The following is a 16801-nucleotide window of genomic DNA, read 5'->3' on the forward strand; positions in this document are numbered from 1 at the left end:
GAGTGTGACACCCCGAATTTAAACTCTGCTCTTAAAGTGGAGTATGCATCCGCCCTATTGTATGCAATGTCATACCTTAAAAGGCTATAGGGCATAGCTGTGGGCGTGGTTTTCTGGTGCCACTCAAAAATCAGCCGTTCATTTTTCCCCATAGAGATTTACACAAATATTGATATCAATTATTTTAAGCCTAGACCCAAGCCATCCAGGATCCTGTTGAATCATGACCACAAAACCTTTGATTCTGTGGGAAAAAAAGAAAAAACGGCTGAACAAAGGATATTTATTCAATGTAGTATATCATATAATTAAATATTCAATTAGCTTTTTTCTTCACAGAATAAAAGGTTTTATGGTCAAGCTTCACCAGGATCCTGGCTGCCTTGATTCTAGACTTAAAATAATTGATGCAAATATTTTTGTAAATCTCTATGGGAAAAACAATTGGACGATTCTTTAGTGGCACCAGAAAACCACGCCCATGCACTGCTATGCCCTACAGGAGATGCATTTGGCATTAGGCAGCCTACATTTCCCACAAACCTTTACAACCTCACGTCCATCATCATAGTGCTTTATTTTCTATTTAAATTGTATTTGTGGATGCATTATTACAGGGTTAGAAAATTTCATTTTAAATAACCAATTTGCTATTGAATTTAGTGAGGGAATCAAAATGAGAAGGAAAACAAATCATAATCTCAACATAACATTCCACAAAACTAGGCACACTGACATTTTCAAAACAGACAAAAGTAACCAGTCAGTCCAATTTTGCACTTTTAACTAAACTAGCTAAAACAGAGATACGCAATTGGGTTGTTTAATGGCTCCCCCCATGGACTGGACACGCATGAATAGTGGGAATGGAAAATAAAAACATTATAAAAAGGGTACATAACTTTAAAACAAGTCTAGTGTCGTTTTAATGTCTACTCTGGCTTGTGTGTGCACCCCTGACCAATTTTAATTGCTTATAGATGTGTGACATCTATTTTTATCAGACACATCCCCTTTTTATATAAACTGATTGTCTCCATTTTAACCATGTTAGATTCATTGAAAACAACCGACTGTCTGTTAAATGTACTAATGTGTGAGTGTGGCTTTCAATTAAAGTTTTCATTTATTTTATTTTCATAAAAACACTATAAATTATATAAAATAAAACAAGTAATTGAAAAAACAGTCCCCTCACACATTAGATGCATAATATCAGTCACCAGAGCCAAGGACAGGTGTTTTCAAATAATCCAACATGGTTAAAATGGAGTTTGAAGTTACAATGGGTTTATATAGGAAGGGGGCCTGTTAGATCAAATGAATATCAAACAACTAAATATTGAATCAAGCAACTAAAAAACTGTCTGGGTGCCCACAAAAGCCAGAGTAGTAGTTAAAACAACCCCCAGAAGTGTTTTAAAGTAGAATACTTCAAGGGAAAGGCAAGCTCAACTCGAGGACAGTCTTGATGTAGTCTTGACTAAACTGGGTGCAGATTCTTGATCATACATAAACGGAAGAAACATCCACACTCTCTGTACAGTAATACTGTACTTCCTCAGCGTTACTAGTTGCATACAAGCAGACGTGACACATACCCTGTATAGCTTATTAAAACCATACAGCTGCATTATTAAATGGCATCTATAATACAAAATACAATTATCTCTGAACACATTAGAGTACAAAGTCTTAAGTGTCATAATTATGTTACATATGCATGCAACTAGTAACACTGAGGAAGACCTGCATGGCGAAATGCGCCCGTCCGTTTGGTTAACTGCTGCTGCGGATCTTCCAATATTATTGAAAAAAATAAACTTATACAGAGAGTGCAGATGTTTCTTCCATTTAAAGTAAAATACCCCTCTAAGCCAACGTAACGGAACACAAAAATACACAGAAATGACAACCGATGATTATATCATAAGTGCTTCTGGAAAGCCTTTGGTGAGTCACTAAATGATTCAATCATATTATTTCAGTGCAGAGGTAAATGTGTACATGTGTAATCCAGTTTGTGCATCCCCATCAACATCTAGACTGAAGCAAGACCTGAGGATAATCAGACCCCCTTGCGGTCAAAGGGCTTTTATGATGGTCCAAACTCCCGGAGGTTTGATTACCCTTATAAGGCTTGGCAGTTAACGCAGCTCTCCACGTCCTTCTTAACCAGGAAGTCACATGTTGATGCCCGCTCAAAAATTATTAGCCCCTTTGGGGGCAGTTGGTCCGACAGGGGCAGGCCCTGGCACACCCTGTACTTCTCCAAGTCCAGTAGGAGAGTCGCCACCTCGGTTGGAGTGTTCATGTGTGACGGGTGGTCATCGTACAGAGGGTGGGTGAGCAGCAGCGGTTGCTTCTGCACGACGACCTGATAGCAAAAGCCCGGGTCGATCAGCACCATGGTGTCAGACATGCTGGACTGTTTGGAGCACTGGACGAGCTGCAGCTGAGGTCCCTCCACCAAGACCACGTACCAAAGCAGAGGCAGAGCGCTGTTGCGCAACGCCTGCAGAAGCTCTAGGAGCTGGTCGTCCATGTTTGATCCGCTCCCCGCAGCCGTATCACCGTCAGCCATGCTGTAGATCTGAGTGATCTGCCATGATTCAGACGTGAGAAAAGTACACAGCCAGAAATTCATTAGGACCAGTGAACCAATGCAAAAACTCTCCAATGGAATAATCTACCACAGCATTGCACTTACTTGGGGTACCATGGGTCCCTCCAATCCTACGGAATGATTTTCTGCAACTCTGTCAGAGTTCGATCGGTCTGCTTCCCATCTGCTTAGCTGGTCCTGGGTTAATAAAGGCAAACTCACATGTAATGTTCTCAGCTATAATATATTCACGCAATTATTTCCAACCTTTTAGTTTTTATTATTCTTAGACAAACAGTATAATACAGTACATTTCAGTAGCACTTAAGCACTTAAAACTTGTTTTAATGAATGCCATAAAGTCTTACTTGTCTTTTTAATATAGCCTGTAACTATTTGCCGTCCTTTACCTATTTGAAGTGTTAAACACTGCTGTAGAGGAGCATCGGTGTGCCTGTGGCCACTTGGGGACGGGCCCTTCTGTACAACACCTGGCTCCGCTTATGGCTATATTGTCATGGCAGACACCTGAACAGTGTTTGTCAATTGTGCCAAGTTTGGTGTGGACTGGAGCAAAGGTGTGCCTTACATGGCTACTGGTGTCTAACCATGGCAGACCCCTTAACAGTGTGGCAACTTTGGTGCAGATTAGTGGCCCCTGGTGTTGACTATTTTTATGGCAGATGCCTGAACAGTGTCTGTGCCAGGGTGCGCCTTGCAAGTCCGGATGTTCCGTTTGTAACATCCACCCATTAGGCAATTTTAATATATGATAGGCACCTCTGGCAAACTTTGGAAGGCAGTTTTAACCACTCATAATTGGATACTGTATGGAATATCACATGACATCAGAGATAATGTGTAGCAATTTGAGTTTTGGACAAAATGTCTAGGCGCTGCAGCAAAAACAATCATTTTTAGACCCTTCAAAATGGCAGAACATCTAGTTTGGTGGATGTGGTGTTGTGGTCTATATGGGGAGTTGCATCATGATGCAAAGAATCCAGGGGGAAATAAATCTTGATTCAAACGTAAAATAGACCTGGTGTAAAATAAAATAATAAAATAGTTAAGAAAAGCTTTGTTCGAGTATCTTACTGACTAGTGGAGGCGTGCACTAAAGGTTACACACACACACACACACACACACACACACACACACACACACACACACACACACACACACACACACACACACACACACACACACACACACACACACACACACACACACACACACACACACACACACACACACACACACACACACACACACACACACACACACACACACACACACACACACACTCTCTGTCTCCTGCTTTTCGCCTGGCAGGGATTTAATTTTTTTTTTTTTTTTTTAAACACCAGAGGGTCAGATTCTGACCCAATCAAGTCAAAGGAATAATAAGGGGATGTGAGCCAGGGCAGGCCCCACTGGGATCAGACATGTTCAGACGAGCATGCTCACAAGATCTTAACTTACTGATTGGCCGATGCCATTGTTGCTGATTTTGGAGACACTGTTGGGGAGACCATTCCTCTGTCTGCTATCCAAATGATTCACCTTGTGAACAATATAAGATCAAGTTGAAATTCCACATTTTCTATTGTAACAGATGTGGTGTATGAGGAGTATGTGTTCGGCACGAGGGTGGGGGGTGGGTGCTGTACATGAAGAATACACTTGAGGAGGAGCACTTCAAAACAAACCTGCACACTTGATTGGTGGTCAATGTAGTTCAGTTCAGAGTATTTGCTATTGCTGGTATTTTCATAGCTCCAACTCATCTATAACAAGAACATGTGGAAACTATAATGAAGCTAATTAAGTAGTTTGTTAGTAATCTACAGCAACGTAATCTGGGAAAGCAAATAAAGCCAATAACAATCTTATGAGTAGGGCTGCAACTAACGATTATTTTCATAATCGATGAATCTGTCGATCATTTAAACTATTTACCGATTAATCGGATTATGGCACTTTGAGGTTCTTTTGGACATGTTCTAACTAACATGCATAATTCATTCAAAAATACATTTAGGTTTAGATTAGGTTGCTATTAAGACAAATACATTAAAAATACCCTTTTCTGACTGCATACATTTGATTAAAGAATAGCTACACATTTGTCAGGCTAAAGGGTAACTATTCTTTTCAAATAGGTCATTTAAAAATAAATATTCATGCCATATTTTGTTCTTGACCCTATATTCCTACACGGTATTAATACAAATTCCAGCAATTAGTTGCCGATTCTATTACGATTACTGGCAATTAGTTGGCAACTAAATAAATAATCGATTCGATTAATCGTTGCACCCCTACTTATGAGAATAGCCTTTTCTCATTACTCACTGTTGGCTGGTTACTGTCTTCATCCTCATTGTCAGTCCAGACCAGACCACCTATTCGCCCTTTATTTTTCTTTGGGTTTGTCTTGCGACTGTATGTGTACTGAGGTTTAGGCCTACCCATCATCATTAAACGCTCTTCATGCTGGCTGAAGCCGGGCAACAAGTGTCTCTGTCAAACATGAACATCTGCATGAGTGTACCTGGGAGTGTCATTAGGTTTTCATTTTTTAACCACTTAAACCCTTTACTTTCTTTACCAGTCTATAATAGGCCTCACTTCTTGTTCCCTCTAACCCAATACTCTTTGCCAAACGTCACATCACAAAGCTAAGCCATCTTAAAGTGTACAAATGAATTAGCAATTTCTGGGACTCGCACAACACCTACCATTGCCTGTCTCTGACATTGACGCAGACGACACTTCTGCCTCTTCTTATTGCTGCCTCCAAACTTGGGCTTGTCGTAACAGAAATCACAAGTGCCACAGTCTTTCCTGCACAGGCAAGCATTGCAAGTTCCGCAGGCGCGCCGCTTCCGTTTCTTATGCCACTGAAACATAAAGAATAGTCCCAAAATAATGTTGCTATACAGTATACTGTACACCAATGAAGTGAATTCATATGACCCCTAATCCTCCATCTCTTTCTCGCTAGCAACTTCATCTTTGAAGTTTGGACATTCCACATCGGGGTTTTCCTTTCTCATGTGTAGAGTATCTGCTAATGGCCCTGCTCACTAGTAGGATTCAAGCTGCAAAAACAATACCAACTAGACTAGGTATTTGGTGGTTTCAGCTTCAATTCAAAGGTAATAATCATGCACAAGTTGTATTTAACCTATAATTAACTATAAACTATAATTGTTTGCTGTTCAAAGTATCCCACAGTACCCTTGGTACTTGGGTACCATCAGGGAATACATTTTCGTCAGAGAAAGTCTTAATGTCTCACATTATCATCGTCATCAGTTGAATCGTCGTCATCATCAAAATCATCAAAAGGGTTGAAATCCTCTGTATCGCTGTTTGGATAGCTTTGATAGCTTGATCGCTGAGGGGATACACATTGATGAATGAGTATAAACATACAGCATAAAAAACTGTCTTTTGATTTAAAAAGTGATTGTTATCCTTAAAAAGCACTTACCTGTGGTGGTGCTACAATTTCATTCTGTAAAATAAATCATACATTAAGAAATAAAGTTATTCAGGTGTAAATGTTTACAAGGCAGTCACTAACTATAAAGTAAATGTGCATTTCAATGGGCCACAGGCGCAGACACACACAAAATACTACTCCTTTTATATTGACAAAGGTGCATGTTTTTGGCACAATTCTAGATAGCTTTTGATTGCCAAACATTTAAGCTACCAAGCAGACATCTTAAATTAAGGATATCAAAGCCTGCCTGCAGCTCTTCTTTTTATACTCGTACGACGGTGTCGCTTGCTGCCAAGAGCTGATCTATAAGCTAACCGCTATCTGCTCTTGTTGTCAAGTGACACTGTTGATGATAAATGAAACATGAAATAAGGAAGATACCTACAGTTGAAAGGATACAGGATGATACAGGATGACAATTTAATTACCTGATAATTCATATTGTTGAATGTATCTGGAAGATCGAAGGGACTCTGCTGTGTCTGGGTTTCCATCCCAGAGCCCTATTGTACCATAAAGTATACACAGGTTAACGTTTGACAATGCAAGTAACCGACAAATGACGGATGTTCCTCTTTCAGCTTACCTTGCGAATGGGACATATGCATTTACGTTTCCTACAAAGGCGTTTTCGGGCGTCGGGACTCTCCATTCCATGCTTGCAGTTGGCACACTGACCACAATTTGTTGTGTTACGACAAGCCACACACTGCCCACAAGGAATCCACTACGGGAGACAAATAGGGGGGAAAAAACGTAGTCCCTGTGATTCAAATGTGATTAAATGCAATGTATAATTTTATGTTAACATCTTAATGACCTATCCAGATAGCGACCAACTGTGCCCTGTGAACTGGGTTAATGCCATCCTGGAGATCAATCATATCCAGCAATTCTGAACTTGTAATTACTGCTGCTATGTATATCCATGCCACTTCTTTTGGATGGTCTTATTATAGAGGGATTAGGTTATTACTACATGAATTGGACAAGTTCTGTCTAGGCAATCCATTAATAATAATCTGATATACTGGAACCATAATTGTGTGGTTCATACACACAAATTCATATCCCAACCACCATTCATGACAAATTACAACTGTTAAGTTTTTTTAAAACAAAAAGATAAAATGTTAAAATGTTTAAGCTCTGTATCCTGAGTAATCATCACAATAGAATGTTTCTTCAGTAACAGATTCAGTAGCAAAGTTGTAGCCAGTAGTTCATATTTATAGCCATGGTATTGAGATTACAGTTAATTTCCAAGTAGCCATACAGGATCACTTACTAGTACTGTACTAGATGAAGATACCCCATAGCTACCGAGGACATTGTTGGAAGGGTGAGCAGATGATATCGTCTATATGGACAGTGGATGACTGATTTATCCTGTATGCATTGATAACCTCGATGTGCACCAGTGCGCTGTCACACCAGGCATGAGTCAATTTGGCCAGGTGTGACTGCTTAAATCGGCCATCCTTCATCACACACAGAGGTCTACGCACACAGACATAAATAGATAGGTGACTCCACACTGTGGTGGCCACACAATAACGGCATGAGTGAGTGATACCCACAGCCACAATACTAGAGGGGGTGACAATGATCTGCTACTACCCAAATATAAAAAAAAGAAAGAAAATTGGGAAAACTCTCATTCTACTACTCTGCCAACAAAACGAGGAATCCCCTGACACCATCCCTTAAATAATATGATCACTGGCTTCTTTCAAAGCTATCTTTCAGGAGACCACAATGGGAGGTAAATGAAAATGCAGGTGTCATTCACTACCGACAGTTTCCTTTTTCTCCTGTGTACTAGTCAGTGTGTTCTATTTGTTGATGATTATTTGATTATGAATTATTGTGTTATTTTTTTATACAAAGGACTACAGGGAAACAAGTCCCTAGGACTTTTTTTGTGTTATCCTTAGCCTTAATGTCTGACTGTACCTCATGCTGTTTACATTTCTGTCTAATAAAGTAGTCAATCAATCAATGAGTGATGAGTCATCTACGAAAATAGAATAGAGTACCTATTTCAGCTTTTATTTTTTATAGTGTTCCAGTTCTAATTTCACTTGTTGATCCTGTATGAGTTCTCTCTTCTGATTGGATCAAATTGTTATCATGACCGGACCTTATCTGTTTACTAAAAAGATAGATGTAGAGACCCCCGTTACTGAACAAACACTCTATAGCAATGGTTACTATCACAGTGATGTTAATAGGTTTTCAAAGTAATGGGTCCCGGGACCCACAGGTGGTCATTCGAATGAGTCCCAGAAAAAAATTATGGGTCCCCAATTTGGGTCCCCATTTTATTTATTTTTTGCATTGTGAGCTTTTAGATCGGCTATTTATATTTGCCTCTATCTTATATTATTTTACAATTAGGCTAATGTTTGGACATTTTTGATAGTATAGTTTTAGCTTGTTGATTACTTTGGTGCAATAATGGTCTTTTTTTTTCTTTTCTTGGGGTAATAAAAAGGTAACTTATAAGTACAATTTAAGGTACTTTTACTTTACTGGAGTATTTCCAATTTTCATTACTTTTACTTCTACTCCACTACATCTCAGAGGCAAATATTGTACTTATTCCACTACAATTATTTGAAAACTTTACTAGTTACTTTGAAAAGTATAGCCTACATAACCACTTCAGCCATGGCTATTTTCAAAGGATATTATTTGGTAACATGTGATACAGAATAATTGTGCATAATGAGTACTTTTACTTTTAGTCCTAAAGTGTAGCCTATACTTTTACTCAAGTACATTTTGAATTCCGGACTTTAACTTGCAGTAGAAGATACTTTTACTTAAGTAAAACATTTGAGTATACTTCTGTGTATGGAGAGACCACTCGACGTAATACTATGAGAAAGTGGAGCGCTCCGGAGAACGGCTGTTGTAAATCACAGATAATTCGTTTCTCCGCTTTGAAAATCAGACGTCTTTTTATGACTTAATGAGTTTATGACCCTCTGCCAGCCTCACTGACTGTGCCTCAGAAGAGCAGCCACGGCAGTAGCTTTAGCATGTAGCTAAACGTAGCAGCATCACATCAGAGTGACAGAGAGAGCACGTTCATGCTGCTGCAGTGCAGAGTGCGGTGGCTCCGCTGCATGCAGAAAGAGACAGACAGACGGCAGGCAGTTTCTGGCGAGGATATTAATGAAACGAAATGCTGTTTGCGACACGTTCATTCCGCGGGGACCCTGACCGCGACGCTGTTGTTTTGCCAGTGTAGAGACGTCACGTTTCTGCGCCGTCAGTTGCACACGTTCTGTGGGGGAACCCCTTTTGGTGTATCACCTAACATGCTGTGCCACTATGGTCAGAGAGCGGCCCGGTGCTACGCTAAAACTCAGGCACCCATTGAATTCTGTGACCATCTACGGGCACACAGAATGGCGTCGGTGGACGATAGAACGCACTGTTGTTAGTTCTATCGTCTGTTTTAAGACTTTCTACGCGGATTTCATTTGTGTTAAAGTAGGGTTAAGTAGCATGCCTTCACCCATGAATAATGGTGGCGTCTGTGGACTTTTTAAAAATTTTTTTTTTTCGCGACGTGGTAAATTATTTTAACGTGGACTCCAATGGAGGCGATGCGTCCGTGGGACCCCAGGGCAATGACGTGAATGCGTCTCTAGGCAACGTGAATGCGTCAGAGACACGGGACGCGCACGTAATGACGTCACTGTATCAGAATTTAGAGCTATTTTAGACACTTAAAAAAAAAAAAAAAAAAAAAGATCGACCCATTATCGACGAATTTTTTATCTAAAGGCTGAAAGACAAAAAGCTGATAAAAGTGGGGTTTCCAAATTCCAAGCACTGCTGCTCGTCTACTTCAGTGGTTCTCAACCTGTGGGTCGGGACCCAAATTATTTTGGGGAGTCCCCAGATGATTAACTTAATGTGCAACATTGTTTTCTCACTCAACAGTAAACAAACCAACATACAGTTTAAGTGTATAGAGGGTATATGCATATTTCTAAAGTGACAATTTAAGGACTTTTGACAACTCTAAAATGACAAATTAAACAAATTGTCAAATATTAAGGCAGAAATTTTGAAAATAGCAGATCTACATGCTCACAACGCCACGCATTGCGAGGCATTGTGAGCATGTGGATCTGCTATTTTCACAATAGAACCGTATTATACAATATGTATTGCCTAAACTCTTAGTGCTCGTCAGGGTGGGGGGTTTCCAGCTAAAATGTGATTCTTTTGGGGGTCGTGGCCTGAAAAGGTTGAGAACCACTGGTCTACTTGATGTGTGCATATTTTTGGCTATAGAACAACCTCACAGAAGAGGTTGTGAGCCAGATAAATGTCATTGCCATATTAAAGTAATGAGTCTAGACATGAAACATTCTCTTCAGCTCAAGTTTGTGTTTACACTGGACACGGCTTCTTGCTGGCATAGCAGGGAATGAGGATGGGCAGTTGGCAAGAAGACAGTATCCAATTATGAGGATGCATTCTCAAATGCCTGCCCTAATCGCAGGGGACTAACATTATCAGGGGATATCTGTTCTATATATTTGTAATAATCGCAGAGACCATTGGTAATTTCATCCCATGCCATGTCATGTCTTCATTGTCGAATAAAGTTCTAGCACAAATTAACGACCATCATGTTGTGAAGACGGAAGTCCCCTCAAGTCTATAATACTATACAAACTGCACACAGTATGGAGCTGGCACGAGTGGCACTTAATTATTCATTTTAACATCACAAATAAAACCTAAAGAGAGCGTTACCTTTCTGAAACGAATCAGGGGGTGTTCTCTCGCTTTCGAGGCTTCTTGAAACATTAAAAAGAGAAAGAAAGATTAGTCTGAGGAGCTAGTGTCTTTATACATATCCCTTCACTTCCACTTCCCACTCCATACTACATACAGTCAGGGTCCCCATACATTTTTACCAATGAATTTCCAAAACCTTTCCAAAATATTTCACCCAATTTCCAGGACTATATAACAATAATTCAGCACAATAACAAGTCGCTTACTCCTATGTGCAATGCACAAAGTATAGCAAAAATAAAGTGTGCACGCTGCGAACGGACCATGGCGTGCATGCGGATCGTGCACCATGGACACGCACGTGCCCGCATCAAAAGGTAAGAAATCGTGGCAGGGAACCCTCAAAGTCGATTTATGGTGGCAGTAAATTAGTTAACAAAATCAATAACCCAAAAACAATACATAGCTATTTTTTCCAGGACCTTCCAGGACCCTCGATCAATTCCACAACTTTTCCAGTACTGGAAATATATTTTTCTAATTTCAAAATATTTCCAGGAATTTCATGACCCTGGGAACCCTGTACAGTACACTGCACTGACTGCAGTCCAAATGTCTAAAGGTCTGTTCGGACCGAAAGATAAAATATGTAATATTTTGAATTACTCTTTGAAAAATGGCAATTAAAACTTTCATGTGTATGCGTTAGACATATTGACATACCCCAACAACTGGGACACCAAGGCTTCTTTCGCTGTTTATCATAGTATGTCCCTACAAACCTTATGCCACAATTGTAGCAGATGCTGCAGAGAAAAGAAAATATGTGAGAGAAACGTGTGGCAAGATCACAAATCGACTAATAGCACTTTACAGTAAGGGTACATGAAATAGCATGAATGAATGTACCAGACCAGAGCAGCGAACTTCTCCAACCCGCTGACATCACAATTCTTCCGCATACGTGCAGAATGTCGAAGTCGGAGATATGTTTAACAAAGCTCTCGACTCTCGTTCTTAATATCTACTCAAGTATATTTCCAGCTGATCGGAACTGCCCACAACATTTTTAAAATTTTGTCGATTTTTTTTCTCCCCTTCAGTAATACCAATTGCTATTGTGTTTTATATCATTTTTATCGTTGTAAGGATAGTACAGTGGTGGAGTGAGCAACACAGCTAAACGTGTGCTGGCGCCCCCAAGAAATTTGCCAAAATCACCCAATAGCCAATTGCTCTCATTTTGAGCGACCTGCCAACACACACCTGCTGAGGTGTGTGTGCCAGTCACAGGTGTGTGTGACTGGCAACTGAGCATGGGTCGAGAGAGGGCGAGATCATTTAGCGACCTACAACCGGGTCGCGACGTGGTCGGTAGTTTTCAGCGACCGGGTCGCAAAATCGAGCGACCGGGTCGCTAAATCGAGCGACCGGGTCGCTAAATCACCGACCGCGGCGCTAAAGCGAGCGACCGGGTCGCTAAATCGACCGACTGGGGTGCAAAATCTTCCGACCGGGTCGCTAATTCCTCCGACCGGGACGCTAATTCCATCGACCGGGTCGCTAATTCCTCCGACCGGGACGCTAATTCCATCGTCCGGGACGCTAATTCCACCGACTGGGACGCTAATCCAGCGACCGGGTAGGTAAATCCGCCGACCGGTGGTCGCTTCCACCGACCACCGGGCTACTAACCCTAACCCTAACCCTAACCCTAACCTCAGTAACCTTACCTCAGTTAGGCTAACCTGCCACGCAACCTCCCGACCGGGTCGCTAAATCACCGACCACGTCGCTAAATCACCGACCGCGCCGCTAAAGCGAGCGACCGGGTCGCTAAATCGACCGACTGGGGCGCAAAATCTTCCGACCGGGTCACTAGATGTACCAACCGGGTCGCTAAATCTACCGACCTAAAACTGCAGGCAGGTCGGTAGATTTAGCGACCGGGTCGGTCGATTTAGCGGCGCGGTCGGTGATTTAGCGACCCGGTCGCTCGATTTAGCGACCCGGTCGCTGAAAACTACCGACCACGTCGCGACCCGGTTGTAGGTCGCTAAATGATCTCGCTCCTACTGCATGGGTCTTGCAACTGTGTTGGCCCGTGGAAAAGGGCAAGTGGAAGCTGGTGTTCCGTTACGCAGATTACGCATCATTTGCAGGCAGGTGTGTGCCATTTACCCATACATAACGTGTTACCAGTGGATGCTTTGTAGCAACAAAAGTACCTGTTCATCTTCATTCTACAACCACAGCTGCTGCTTGATAACACATAACCTGTAGTATCACCTTCAGTGACAGTTTGAGAAATGGGAAGTAAGGAGAGTTAACTCACAGAACGGTGTCCTCTGGGTTAATAAGCGCAAGCCCGTTGACGGAGGAGGAGGGTGGTTTTGATGAAAAGGTATTGGGAAGTTTAATTCTATCGTCCTTCACGTCATCCTCATCTTTAAAGACTCTGGCGTGGCCCAAGGGGTAGGGACTCATCTGGTTGTACGGGGTTAATTTGGCACCTGGGTTGAGTCTGTGGAGGGAGTCGGGAGTGTCTGCCCCTTCTCCTCTCCAGCTGGATTCTGAGGAGGAGTGGTCTTGAACCTCTCGCTTCCTCTAATTCAAGAGAAAGCAGGGGGAAAACATGTAAGAGACAAATGCTTTCAAAATGTCCAGTTTTAGAATTTAATACAGTTTAATGTGTTTTGGCGAATGACTGTTGTACAACAAAGCACAAATCTGGGTTAAATTGGCTAGATACCCTCACTCTCTTCGGCGGGACTTCGCTGGCATCGAGGAACCTTCCTGATTTGAACTCAAATGATGACAAATCCATACGGCCCTCCATCAATGTCATCAATTCCACACGGCTTCTCAATCTGTCACCATGTGGACTGTATGGAGAAAAGAAATTATTAAGAATGATGGCATATTGCAATCAAGTACAAACCTACAGTAAAAACGTGTAGTGCCCAAAATAAATTGTTGTAGATCATCAATTGCGATTTGCCGGGCAGCAGGGGTGTACAATATTTTAACCGCCAACATCTAACGTCGTGGCACCTTGCCATCTTCACAGTTCCAAATTAATGCACTTAATAAAAAAGTTCTATATTAACTTGCAATAGCCATCCATTAAAAAACACATGGATTTCGTATAACTTTAAACCATTTCAACATTTCGACTCTGCGGCATGCATTATTTTCCGATAACTGCACAGCTCATTGTTGATTATGACCCTTACATCAACTGGGCACTGAGGCAGACAGACTAGACACTATACTATACATTTACCTGAGGTAATAAACGTCCTTGTGGCCAATACTGGAGCCTGAGCGACGAATAACTTCTCTGCGTTTCCAGCCTTCTCCAAGCGCCGGGCAGTCGTCCCACCCCTCGTCTGGGATTTTCTTTCCACGAAAACTCTGATTATTCCTAAAAATAATTTTGGAAGTAACATATTCATAGTAAATAAAAAAGGCACTAGCATGTTAGTCAAGCTCCCATCCTCTGCCAAGGTCTCCCATCTCTGAAAACCACCATATCCAATGTTTTACTTTAATTTAAGAAACTCATTTTTGGCCATGACAGAATTATCTGGTGGAGTTAGTCACCAGAGAATTCAACCATGATAGCCATTTATCCATGTGTGAGAACCAGGCTACCTCAGGTACTTAAATTAAGGGAATGTAATTTTCTATCTTCTATCATTTACCCAGATAACACCAAACGGGGACAAAACATTAACATCCAATAAACTAAACTGAAACCATACACATTCTCTATGTTGTTTTACCAGTGCTACATATCCATAGAACAGTAAAATAACTAAAGCTAAATAGCCATAGAACAGTTAGAGAAATGAAGCAGACTACACATACATGGAGAAGGGTTTTCTCTTCTTTACGCTCACAAAACTCTTTTCACTTTCTCCAGCTAGACTCTCTTCTTCTGGATCCTTTCTACTATAGTGGTGGTCAAAAGAAGCCCGGTCCAAAGCCTGTGGATCGTCGTCATCTTCAAGGGGCTCAAACCAGTCCACAGGAGGCTCCTCGGCAGCAGCATTAGCCCCCAGCTTAGACTCTTCAGGGCATAGTTCCATAGGAGATGGCAGAACAGTTCCCTCAACACTGTCCAATGGCGCAGCTGAGGGCTCCGGAGGCAACACCGCTTCCGAGATCTTTTCAGATTCCCCCACTTGTTTCTCTCCACTTTCTGAGATCTTTTCAGATTCCCTCGTTTGTTTCTCTCCACTTTGCTCTGTGTTGGTGTCCTCGGGTCCTGTTCCAGAGGACAGATTCACAGTCTGTGCTTCATCCATTGTCCCACCTGGGCGTATAGTCACAAAGGTCCCAACCTCTTCATAAACCAAGTAATCTTCTATGTTCAGGGTTACATGCCATCGAAAGTGGACTTGTTTACACCGTGTAAGACAGAAATGTACGGCCAATAATGTACATTCACTTGATGGCAGCCTCTAATTTGTTATACATTAGCTACCAAGAGAGCTGGGGTTGATCAACTTCCCATGGCAGTACCTGAAACAAACGAAAGGACAATGTTTAGAGAGATAAATATTATGTCAAATCTGGGTCAAGTAAAACCTACCAAGGGTGATCTATGTCAAGACAGTGCTGGTAAAGGTAAAACCTTTACTTTTAAAACAATGCATGAAATCCTACTGTATAACACCGTAAGTAGTGTTGTTAGGGTGTTTGCGTTAGATCTCGACATGTAGTTGTGCGAGAAACATCAATACATCGAGGCTGTTGGGGCTAAATATATATCCCGATTTGGCATTTCATGGCAAGAATAATTATGTTAACATCGTTCCAGATTATATAAAAATATGAATGTACAATACAATCATCATAACACATATTAACGCCATGCTGCATGATAACATAAACGCTGTTACCACAACACTCTCACGCTGTTATACTGTAACTAGCTAATGTTAGCCGGCTAACATGTCAGTCTGAGTGTTATGCTTCACCGGTTAACTGTTGTTGATCACGCGCTATCCTCCACATATCATGATATGCATCAATGTATGGATGTGTATTAACGTCCGTAACGGTTTACACAGTACATACTGTGTATTAACAGCAGCGTTAACTTTACTATAGATCGAACACACACACGCATTCATGACGCTCATAGCGTAGCATATAGCATCAGCTAGCATTAGCATGGCTTTAGCCAGCCAGCTAACATTACTTCCAGTTTGTATTAATCGTTTGTATTTAGACGAGACCATCGTGAACAGTCATTTGTACCTTTTAAAAAGCACTGCTGGCTACCGCTCTTTCAACAAAACATCATCTCCATCACCATGTACCACCTGACTTTAAATAAACCCATTTGTTTTCTTTATTGAACGCACGAACACTCTATATAACCTACAACAAACAACCCATTACAAACGCCATCAAAACAAAGTAAACACAACCGTAAACACAGAAAAATAGACAAACTACAAGACGGGGATCCCAAAAATAAACAGACTATAAATAAACGATTAGTTCAGGGATAGGAACAAAGACTTGACAAATAAGGGCCACAAAACAAAATAACTGACATATATTCCCACAAATCCTATTTTTACCAGTCTAAATTGGTGCGTGTGCTGAAAAATATAATTTGAAATGTGTTGTAAAAACCAAACGGACCAAACGGAGTAGTACTTATTTATCCACTTGCTACAATGGATGAGATATTTAGCCATACAAATGGCCATATTAATCATGTGCGAGATATATCGTTTTCAATTATCCAATATGAAAATGTAATTTACCTTGAGTGATATCAATGTTTGATCCATGCAGCGAGCGACGTCTTCAGAGCATAGCGAATGAAGAGGCGGAAATACGAGTCGCCCTCTGGAGGAACCTGGGCTACTGCCACCTGCTGAAA

General features: G+C 41.3%; 1 protein-coding gene across 1 annotated transcript; it reads right to left on the reverse strand.

Annotated features, from left to right (window-relative positions):
- Positions 1-560: 560 nt before the first annotated feature.
- LOC308287362 (uncharacterized protein) lies at positions 561-16788 on the reverse strand. The gene is made up of 17 exons (XM_080728511.1): positions 16683-16788; positions 14767-15423; positions 14180-14320; positions 13646-13778; positions 13229-13500; positions 11617-11699; positions 10909-10952; positions 6710-6850; positions 6552-6626; positions 6109-6132; positions 5914-6012; positions 5351-5512; positions 4965-5132; positions 4319-4396; positions 4092-4172; positions 2711-2803; positions 561-2602 (listed from the first exon to the last, which is right to left on the reverse strand). The coding sequence occupies exons 2-17, from the start codon at positions 15204-15206 to the stop codon at positions 2132-2134; spliced, it is 2505 nt and encodes an 834-aa protein (XP_080584637.1). The 5' UTR covers positions 15207-15423; positions 16683-16788; the 3' UTR covers positions 561-2131.
- Between the last annotated feature and the right edge of the window lie 13 nt (positions 16789-16801).

The sequence above is a fragment of the Nannobrachium achirus genome (genome assembly GCF_963921795.1).
Source record: "Nannobrachium achirus genome assembly, chromosome: 6".
Lineage (NCBI taxonomy): Eukaryota > Metazoa > Chordata > Actinopteri > Myctophiformes > Myctophidae > Nannobrachium > Nannobrachium achirus.

Excerpts from the sequence above, each read along its gene's own strand:
- LOC308287362 (XM_080728511.1), bottom strand. The coding sequence starts at position 15,206 with ATGGATGAAGCACAGACTGTGAATCTGTCCTCTGGAACAGGACCCGAG. Across the intron at positions 14,321-14,766 it reads AAGAGAAAACCCTTCTCCAT|GAATAATCAGAGTTTTCGTG; the intron begins GTATGTGTAGTC and ends AATTATTTTTAG. Across the intron at positions 6,851-10,908 it reads CCCTGATTCGTTTCAGAAAG|TGGATTCCTTGTGGGCAGTG; the intron begins GTAACGCTCTCT and ends TGTCTCCCGTAG.